Genomic DNA, 10,898 nt, shown 5'->3' with positions numbered 1-10,898 from the left:
AAAATCGATAATGGAAAGAGAAGGTATTTGATTCTAGATTAGTTTACAAGGTTTTCAGGAAAAATAAAAATAAAAATGACTAAAGTTAGTGGCACCCAAATTGAATAAAGTTGCCCTTCCGTTGACTTATGGCCTGCGACCCACAAAAAATAATATAATATTATCTAGATTTTTTTTTCCCCAAATTTTTCTATTTGTCCAATAATGAATTATGATAGAGCAATATTAATTTTACATGAATTCAATAATAAAAAATAAAAATAAAAAATTACGTAAATTCATTATTAATATTACTTTTATTATACATCAATTACAACAAATCCAGTTAATCATTCTAAAAAAAAAACTGTGGAAAATTTTGCATATTAAACTTATTGAAAAAATTTCTTCGATGACCACAACTTATATGTCACATATTTTGCCATGATTTTGATATAACATATTGCGAGTGGTTAAAAAGAAAAGGAAAATTAGTGTTTAAAATGTCATTTCTATCCATTCCTAATGTCCATTCATTCTATGCTTCTTCTTCTTCATTAATCTCCAATAAAGTTGATCTAAGTCATAAATCAACTATGTCACAAATTTTGCCATGATTTTGATATAACATATTGCGAGTAGTTAAAAAGAAAAGGAAAATTAGTGTTTAAAATGTCATTTCTATCCATTCCTAATGTCCATTCATTCTATGCTTCTTCTTCTTCATTGATCTCCAATAAAGTTGATGTAAGTCATAAATCGAGTTGAATCGAATCAAGACTCAGTAAGCTTATTCTAAGGATCATTATTCGAGTTTGAAATCAATTTAGAAGACGTGAACAAGTTGCTAAAGTACAAGCTATTATTGAGCTTGTCATTTGTGTTGTTTTCTTAATCTAGTGAAGTCGCTTTGGGCCAGGAAGCCTTCATCTTTGTCGAATTCAGGTAAGATCATGCTACAAAGTCTTTGTTTTTTGTCTAGCCCTTACTTTTCTATCCCTCCTACCAAACACATATAAGGAAAAATAAAATTTTTTCTTTCTTCAAAATTTTCTATCCTCATATTTTTCATCCTTTTACTTTCTCAACTTCTCAATTTGACATAACCTTAATAGTGAGACAAGCATCTCTTTTCCTTTGAAGTAAGTGAATCCATCTTGTGCATGAAATATATGCATCTTTCCTCTAATAACATGTGACTCGTGTAAGACTATAGATTCTATTCAAAACACTATGAGTGAGAAGATGTATATACCTCCACAATACTTTCATATTATTTTCATAAACAAATCATATATAATGAATTGTTATTGATTCTAATTTGAATCTATAATTTAAATTACTTTTTTACCTCTTCATAACAACCTAATACTTAAGATTAAAAAAAAAAAGTATTATGAAAATGTTTTACATTTCTCTAAGATAATTACTATTGGAGAGGAGAAAGAAAAGATAGGTACGAATATGATACCTTCTATTTAATGGTGACATTGAAGGGTAATTTGGTCAATTGGACTGAGAAATGACAACCTGAAAGAAATATGACCGTTGAGACCTCCGAAACCAAGCCCTTTCAAATCATTATTTTACTCAAAAAAACCATAAGAGAGAGAGAGAAGCAAGCAATTAAATCCCCAAGCACTTTCATCAGTTTCAAGGAATCTGATACTAAAAGCTTTTCACACAACTAAAGCCACCCTATCCCCATTAAGGAAACCACACACTCTCTTTCTCTCCCTTACATGCAAAGAAACCCAAAAGGAGAATTGCAAGAACAAGGAAAGAGGTGGGTCAATGGCAAAGCCTGAAGCAGAGGAGATAACAACGGAAGTGGTGCTGGTGAAGGAGCCAGGAGAGGCTCATGATCAGCATCATCACCCCTACGCTTTCCATGTCTCTGGACCTCGCAACGTTGCCTCTCCTAACTGGAGAGACCTCATCAATTCCAGTTGGTCAGTACAGTACTCTTCCCCCCCTTTCGTTTCTCTATATCATTTTTCACCACAAGTTCCTGTTTTGGGTCATGGGTTTACAAATTCTTGACTACCTTAGGCTATGTGGCTCACTGATTTACTTGGAATCTGGTGGAAAATGTGAAATTCCCAAATGGGTCATTTTGAAAATTTTAGCAGAATGGGTTTTTGTCACAAATTTTAGAAGTGTAGGCTTTGGAGTTTTATCTTTGATTCATTAATTTGTGGTATTTCGGTAGAAAACGTAGGATTTATTACAAATTTGTATCTGGGTCTTTTGTTTTATGAAAGAAAAAACATTCCTAAATTAGGGAACAGTTTGTTGGGTATCTGGGATCTGAGTGAAAAGGGCTAGTAGAGAAACTATGTTTGGCAAGTTTTGATAGGACTTTCCTCATATATGCATAAGCACATCAATTTTTGCTATGGAAAGGTTGGTTCTTTCATTACATGTCACTCTGTGAGTGAGATTGACTATCCACTATTGATTCCTAGATTTGGATTTGGGGTTTTGGTAATTTATCCAATCGTTTTTTTTTTTTTTTTTTTTTTGGCTAGGTTTTTTTAATTGGCTTAAATACTAGTTGAATGTCCCAATTTAATCTACTAGTCTGTCTCTAGAAAATAATTTGAATTCTGTTGGCGAAAATTAGAAATTGTTGCATTGGGATTTATTTTAAGTGACTTTTAACAAAAAGAGGGTTCTAATTATGGCAAATACAGTGGAATGATTCAAAATTCTTGTTCCAAACTGCCTATATATTTCTTTGAAATTTATATCTGTGTGGCAGGGGAATCAAATTTTAGGAAACAGAATCAGAACCTTCATAATAATAGATGCCAGATTTTAATTAAATAGAATTGGTTTATCATTAGAATCAATTCGGTTCTTCAAAAATGCCATTTTCTCTTTATTTATTTTTTAAAATAAGTTTTGGCCCCAAGGGAAAGGGGGGGGAAGTGGAGATTCAAACTATTGACCCCTTGTTTATGAGGCGTGGTTCCCAGGTAATTGTGCTACCCCTACCTTCTGTTAATATAACTGGAATTAGTTTGAGTCACTTTTAAACTTTGATATTGGGGGTAAATATTGGATATCTTTTTTGATTCTTCAATTAATGGCTATATCTATTAGTAAGTGATGATTTTCTTTCATGACATATGACATTATTATATATTTTAAAATAATATATACAAAAATAAGTACAGACATACATACGTTCTCATTGTTTTTGTTTAGAATTCTAAATGCATTAATCAAGTTTGACATAATAGTTTAATTTATTGGTCTGTCTGGTTGCTTGGAAAATGAGAGGAAATGGTGAAATTTCTGGACCTAAGAAACATTTGCTTTGTGAGTGGTGGTTGTAAAACTTCAATTTTTCCCTATATATCCATCTCCTCAACAACCAAATTAACAAATATATTTTAGAGCGGTTAATGCTTATATTTGGTAGATAACCAGATATGGACATGTGAAGTCAAATTAGCCAAGTTATAGTTTTATATAAATGATTGGATAACTTTACAACAACTAATAATTATTTTCCATGCAAGCCAAATAATTGAAAATGTTTTCTGGTTCATTTTCAAGGTCGTAACCAAACATAGGAAAATGAATCAGTTTTCTAGAACATGTTCATATTATGTTTTCTGTTGAAACAAAGTGAGAGTTACTATTAATAATTTTATGAATGTCCATTCTGATGATTGAGTAATGTATACAGGAGGGACACAAATTACAAAAGAACTGTCATTGCCTGTTTCATACAGGCAGTTTACTTGCTTGAACTTGATAGACAAGAGAACAGAACTGAAGAAAATGCTCTTGCTTCAAAATGGTGGGTGCCTTTCAAGTACAAGCTAGCACAAACCTTGATTGACGAAAGAGATGGATCTATATTTGGTGCAATACTAGAATGGGATAGATCTGCAGCAATGGCTGACTTGATACTTATGAGACCTAGCGGTGCTCCAAGGGCTGTCTTAACACTTAGAGGAACGTTGCTCAAAAGCCCAACAGCGCGAAGGGATATTGAAGATGACCTCCGCTTTCTGGCTTGGGAGAGCTTGAAGGGCTCCGTCAGGTTCAAAGTAGCTTTGGAGGCATTGAAATCAGTTGCTGATAGGTATGGAAGCAACAATGTATGTATTGCAGGTCATTCCTTAGGAGCTGGGTTTGCTCTCCAAGTGGGAAAAGCATTAGCCAAGGAAGGAATATATGTGGAGACCCACTTATTCAATCCACCTTCTGTTTCATTAGCAATGAGCTTAAGAAATATGGGAGAAAAGGCTGGATTTGCTTGGAAGAGATTCAAATCAATGCTTCCTATGAGTAGTGAAACTCAGGTAAGCAGTGATGCAGGTGAGAAAACTTTGGGTTTAGGATTGAAGAATTGGGTACCTCAGTTGAAGAATTATGGTGTAGGGTTAGGAAAATGGGTACCTCATTTGTATGTAAACAATAGTGACTACATTTGTTGCTCTTACACTAACCCTGATGGCACAGAAGAAAACAATACTGGCAAGGAGAATGTGGGTCTTACAAATGGGCAAGCGGCAGCAAAGCTGTTTGTGAAGTCCAAGGGGAAACAGAAGTTTCTTGAGGCTCATGGGTTAGAACAATGGTGGTCAGACGACTTGGAACTTCAACAGGCTGTCCATAACAGCAAGCTCATAAACATGCAGTTGAAATCCTTGTATAGCCTCCCAGCTCCATAACAAACACAGGGAAAGGATCCATAGCAGAGAGTGGTTGCTTTCATTGTGTGCAAATAGCTCATTTTCAATAAGTAAAATTCCATACTACCGTTCAGGAGTGTGAAGTGTGAACTTCGAATGACCTGGTTTACTTTTTTATTGGCTTTACTGTTTTCTTATCTTTGTTAATCAGATCTGCAAATGTTTACTATCTCACCTGGATATATAGAACAAGTCATTCTTTAATTTCATTATAGTGGCTCAAAACTATCAAGACATTCAATCTCAATTTGTAGTTAACCTTCTATGTTTTTTTTCATGAATTTTGTACATGTGAGTTTCTGAGGAGTAAGGGATATGGGGATATGAATTTGAAATGATCCCAATAAACTTTTGTACCAGTGGCCTTATGGGTTCACTGTCTTAGGTGAGTTTCTTATCATAAAAAGTGGTTTAAATGGACCTTGTCCAGTCCAGAATTAATAAGAGAGTTTTGAGATGGGGTCTAAGGAGAACGGCCTTTCTCAAGCAAAATCTCTCTCAATATGGAGAAATTATTTTACCTTCATTGCACACAAATGTGAATTATACCTTCATTGCACATAAATGTGAGTTTTATCTGTGACCTATATGTGAGATCTACCTTTATGTAAAAGAAATATAGAAAATATCGAATGCATTGAGTAATTTCACATCACTATCACCCCTTGCCCTAGGTAGACTCATGGTCCCAAGGGTTTTTTATTTTATTTTTTTACTATTCTAAGATGAACAAAACTTAGATACAATTCCAATTCCTTAAGTGTAATACATTAGGTTTTATAATTAATTTCAAACACAAGATTTTATTGACCAATCAAGTACAAACAATGTTATCTTTTTTAATGACAATTATATTTGATGTAGTTATATGTTTTTACATAATTGAAGAAACTGATGTAATGCACGTAAGGAATTTTACTTAAGTCTTACCCAAATAAATATTGTATCAATACAATCATGTGTCAAAATTGTACTTTAAAACACTGAACGTTTTTTCTTTTCTTTTTAAATTTTTTTATTAATAAATTTTTTGTTTTGTTTTTTTCTTTTTTGAGAAGGCATTCATAGTTTTGTTGTAAACAAGATTCAAGGTTAATAACTATTATATGTCTCCAAACTACATCCAACCTCTTTACTACTTCCTCTGAAGAAGGCTCCCGTGACAGTGCAACTCTCATAGAATCATAGTTGGTCGAAGGACTTTTATTCGCAACATTGAGCTTGAACTTATTTATTTACTCATTTATTATGAGATTTCTTCCCATAAATAGCATGGTATATATATCCTTCCCAAATCACTCCAAAATCTAGGAAGCATATCTAAATTCAATTCGCTATTCTTGTCATACAACTGTTTGCTAAAGGACTTCGAAATTCAAAAGCATATATCAGCAAAAATTTATTCTTTGTTGATGTTTCTTCCGCTCTTGGATTTTGGCAACCTAAAAACCTTACCTTCCATGAAAGAATAATCAATAATGTGATCCATCAATGACTTTGTCTGATGATGTATAAATAAGAATTTTATTGAGCGGTTTTGTGAGGTTTTATTATTTACTAGTCGTAGACCCACACAATGCGTGAGAATAAATAATTATTTTGTAATTATAATATAATGTATAATTTGCTCTCTAAATTTTTTTTTTTTGAAGATAATTTGTTCTTCTTAAAAATTAAACACTTTTCTACTCGGTCCAATTAGGTCTACTTTAGTCCTATTCAGTCCACTTGGTCAATTTCAGTCCCCTTTGGTCCATTTTGGAATAATTGGGCCTTAATTAATTCTTTTTGTAGGATGTCTTTACAAGTTTAGCTCAAAAAATCATTTTTTTCCTAAATTTTTTAGTTGAAAAGTATAAAATTGTATTATATTTGGACTAAACTCTTTAGTTTTGAGTTAAAAAAAAAAAAAAAAAAAAAAAAAAAAAAAAAAAAAATCGATATTAGAAAGTAGAAATATGAGCCCTAAAAATGCAACTAAAATGATAAATATTCAAAAGTCCTATTCGTTCCACTTTGGTCCATTCTGTTTTCTTTGGTCCACTTGGTTTGATTCAATCCATTCGGCCTACATTGGTCCTATTCTGTCCACTTTAGTTATATTCGGTCTAAATTGGTCCTATTCAGTCCATTTTATCCATTTTAGTCCACTTCAATCCTATTTCGGTCATTCAGTCCACTTTGGCCCTATTCGGTCCATTCTTTCCACTTTGGTTATATTCGGTCTATATTAGTCCTATTCAGTCCATTTGTCTTATTCAGTCCACATTGGCCCTATTCGGTCTACTTCGGTTCTATTTAGTCTAACTTGGTCCTATTTGTTCCTACTCGATCCATTACATCCACTTTGGTCCTAATCTATCTATTCATTCTTATTTGGTTCACATTGGTCTACTCTGTCCTATTATACCCACTATGGTCCTATTCAGTCCACTTTGTTCCCATTCATTCCAATTCGGTCCATTTTGGTCTACTTTAGTCTATTTTTGTGAACTTACATATTGAGAAAAGACATGTTTGGGTTGGGAGCACATATTCTAAATCTTATTATATATATAAAAAAAAAAAAAAAATATATATATATATATATATAGATCTCAAACTCGTAATATCTAAAATCTTAAGTATTACATTTATTATTGTTACACTTATTAAGCCACATTAACGTAGCATTTAAGTCTACTTCAATTCGGCTAAATTTAAGTAAAAGTCTTTCTAAACATAAAGACTATGAATATATAAATCTACTATTTAAGGCAGTTACTCATTTGTTTTAAATTGATTACTTTTAAACGAATTGCATGAGTTTGATTATACATATTCAATATATATGTATAATTTTTATTTAAAATAATTTATTCAAATTCTTCATTCTCTTAAAAGAAATTGTGGGGTCCAATAATTTACGGGTCCGGCCCACGCGCTTAGGGGAAGCCCACCGGTCTTAAACTGAAGGAGGCCGGGGCCCAAGCTCGAAACTAGGAAACATAAAAATAGCCCAAAGGCATAGCCGAGGACGGTTTCGTCCTCGGCAGGCCCAAAATCTTAGGGATAGGAATGGAACATGAGTAAGCTAGAAAGATCAGAAAATATCCTGGGGAAGTTGTCTTTAATACCCTTCCCTGACATGACACTGCCCCTAACAGAGCCGGGATCTTAGGCTTTATGGATCATCTACAGTAATTTTGGGATTAGATTGATGGGACAGATATCTGTCCTGGAAAGATCGACCCTACACGTGGACGAGGGACAACAAACGTAGGCTAGTATAAAAGGAAAGGTAAACTAATAAAGAGGGGGGGTCTCCCATCCAGCTTCTGAAAAAAGACTTGATGAAAGAGAATGCCTGGAGAATATACGCCGGACAACACCTAAAAACCTGCCGACGGGTAACCGAGGACAACACCATCGCTCCTCGGACATGATCCGAGGGGACAAATCCTCCTAGATACAAGATTAATGGGCCTGAATATCCAGCCCAAAGCTCTTTCTCATATCGGCTCACCTAAAGTCCGGCTCGAAACGTCCCCCTGTGATCCAACGCTGGCCTTTCAAGCCCACTCTCTACAAATACTATTGTGAGGGATCTTCCGCGTGCAAGCCCAACATCGTCGCTGGGCCGTCGAAGATTTTGTGTCCCTACAGAAATTATTATGATAATCAAAACTAATAAAAAACTTATACTTAATATCTATATATATATAGTTTTTTCTCCCTAATAATTTGATGGTTTTTATTGATATTATTCTCTTTTGAAATGATCCATATTCTTCTAACTATTGTTATTATGTATTATATTTTCCTAATTTCTTTTGGTACAATTAAAATTTTTAAGTTTCAAAGTTATTATTCAAATTCACATTCTCTTAGGGCATGTTTGGATTGAGGAGGGAGGGAAAAGGAGTGGAGGGGAGTACAGTAGAGTTGGTTGAAAATAGGCTAATTTTAGGCCAATTCTAATTTACTCTACTACTCCTCCTCCCTCCCCCTCAATCCAAACGAACCATTAAAGAGTTTATTATGATGACAAAAACTTATCATATAATTATAATTAATATTACTCAAATAATTGATAGTACTCTCAACCCAAACTAGTATTTTCCCATTCTTAAGTAGGTATACCGAATTGGACTAAAGTGATTTGAAATGGATCAAATATACCGAAGTAGGCTGAATGGAAAAAATTGGACTGAATGGACCAATTTGAACTAAATAACCGAAGTGGAATGAATGGATCGAATTGAACCAAATTGACCGAAATAAACCAAAGTGAACCAAATGGATCGAACTAGATTGAATTGACCAAAGTAGACCAAATGGACCTAGTTGAACTGAAGTTAACCGAATTGGACTAAAATAGATTGGAGTAAACCGAATTGGACCAAATTTCGATTAATAATTAGCATAGCCAAGATTATGTTTTGATATATACTCAAATTCTTACTTCCAAAATAATCAACTATTGACTCAAACAAAAATCAAACTGAAACTAAGAGAGAAAGAGAGAGTACTTATAATGGGGAACTAAAAAATACAACACCAAAGCATATGAACCCAAAATTGATTTTCAAAAATCATAATGATTCATCAATATAAAGTGTTGGGTTAAGATAGCTTGACCCCAGTTAATTAATTCAATTACCCAAGTTGATTAATTAGGTTCAATTGCTTGCAAATCATGAAGGCACCAACAAATCACCAAAAATACTAAATACAGCGGAAAATAAATTTGACATGGTAATTTGTTGACAAATGGGGAGAACCTTGCAAGATGAAAATCCCACCAAATGATTTTAAGGTTACCACTCCTAAAAATCCACTAATTAACAACCAAGTGGTTACAAGTATAGGGAATCTTACCAACGACCCTAGCTTATCTCAAAATACCAACCTACAGTTGAACCTTCGCTCCGATACCCAATTGGACTTCATCTTGTAATAGCCTTCTTTCCTTTGATGTACAAACCTCCAATTTGTGACTAACCCTTTGCATGATCCCAGTACGTGATTAACTCTAGCAACTTGAACAAATGTTGTTGGCTGCAAGGTTCTTCACTTCATCAACAATGAAGATTAGGGAGCACTTGGTTATAAAATCCTATGGCATACAAATGCAGTAGTTTCTCACTGAGAAAAAGTCTCTTGGTCTCTATATCCCTGTGTGACGGTTCTTAAAATAAGCCTTATATATGTCTAGATTTGTGAGAAAAGAAACCCTAAAACAATTACACAAGCTTAGGCCAAATTTCAAATCTGGAAATCTTGAAATCGTAATTCTCGATAGATCAAGCTGCTGTTGAGCTATCTATCAAGCTTTACATTAAGTCTTGATAGCAAGCTTTTGTCGAGACTTAATGAATAATTTTTCTTCACTTGTTTTTTAGACCAATCTTCATAACTTTAATACTTGACTTGAACAACATGTATTTTGAAGTACTAAACTCATCTTAGATCTACCTAATTACAAGTAAAGTGCATTTTGTCAAAAGATTAGTCAATTAAAATAAAATATGACCCTAACATAAAGTGGAGTTGCAAGAAAGAATAAAAAATTGAGAGAATAATAAGAAATTTATAGAAAATAATATGAGAAAAAAATGTTAAAAAAATAGTAATAAATACTAAACGATCCAAGTCATGTTATATTATGTAATAAAATAAGTACTTTGTGGGCTGTTGGGGGAAGGGCAAGGGGTCGGAGTTCAACTCTTCAGGAAAAAGTTTCACATACACATACACTTAGATTAGGTTAGAGTAGAATTTCTATCTTATATAAAAAAAAAAAAAAATATATATATATATATATATATATTATGTAATAAATGCAATAGGATAACATCTACGAAATCAAACAGAAGAAAGAAGATAACAAATTAAAACACAACTTAATCACGTCAACCCAAAGTAGAGTTTCAAATAATACAAAAATTCATCAATATAAAGTAGAGATGTAAGAAAAAAATTTATAAAAAAATAACTACAAAATGAAAAATAAAATTTTGAGAGAGAAAAAGAGAGAGAAATAACATTTTGTGTATGGGAGAACTATGTATTGAAAGAGAGAGAGAATTGTGAATTTATAGTAAGACAAAAGGAATAAGAAAAATAAAAAATAAAGGAAGATAATGGGAAAGAGGAAAAGTGGTATTAAGATAAGTAGTAGTGGGGAGATGAAGAGGTAAAAGACATGAGAAAAGTTGGAGA

General features: G+C 33.2%; 1 protein-coding gene across 1 annotated transcript; it reads left to right on the top strand.

Annotated features, from left to right (window-relative positions):
* Positions 1-1,582: 1,582 nt before the first annotated feature.
* LOC126696735 (GDSL esterase/lipase At4g10955) lies at positions 1,583-4,903 on the top strand. Its single transcript, XM_050393429.1, has 2 exons — positions 1,583-1,931; positions 3,680-4,903. The coding sequence occupies exons 1-2, from the start codon at positions 1,774-1,776 to the stop codon at positions 4,671-4,673; spliced, it is 1,152 nt and encodes a 383-aa protein (XP_050249386.1). The 5' UTR covers positions 1,583-1,773; the 3' UTR covers positions 4,674-4,903.
* Positions 4,904-10,898: the final 5,995 nt, after the last annotated feature.

This window comes from Quercus robur, chromosome 8, assembly GCF_932294415.1.
Source record: "Quercus robur chromosome 8, dhQueRobu3.1, whole genome shotgun sequence".
In the NCBI taxonomy this organism is placed as follows: domain Eukaryota; kingdom Viridiplantae; phylum Streptophyta; class Magnoliopsida; order Fagales; family Fagaceae; genus Quercus; species Quercus robur.
The sequence above is the reverse complement of the archived record's forward strand: the minus strand, read 5'-3'. Positions and strand labels throughout refer to the sequence as shown.

Excerpts from the sequence above, each read along its gene's own strand:
- LOC126696735 (XM_050393429.1), top strand. The coding sequence starts at position 1,774 with ATGGCAAAGCCTGAAGCAGAGGAGATAACAACGGAAGTGGTGCTGGTG. Across the intron at positions 1,932-3,679 it reads GACCTCATCAATTCCAGTTG|GAGGGACACAAATTACAAAA; the intron begins GTCAGTACAGTA and ends TAATGTATACAG.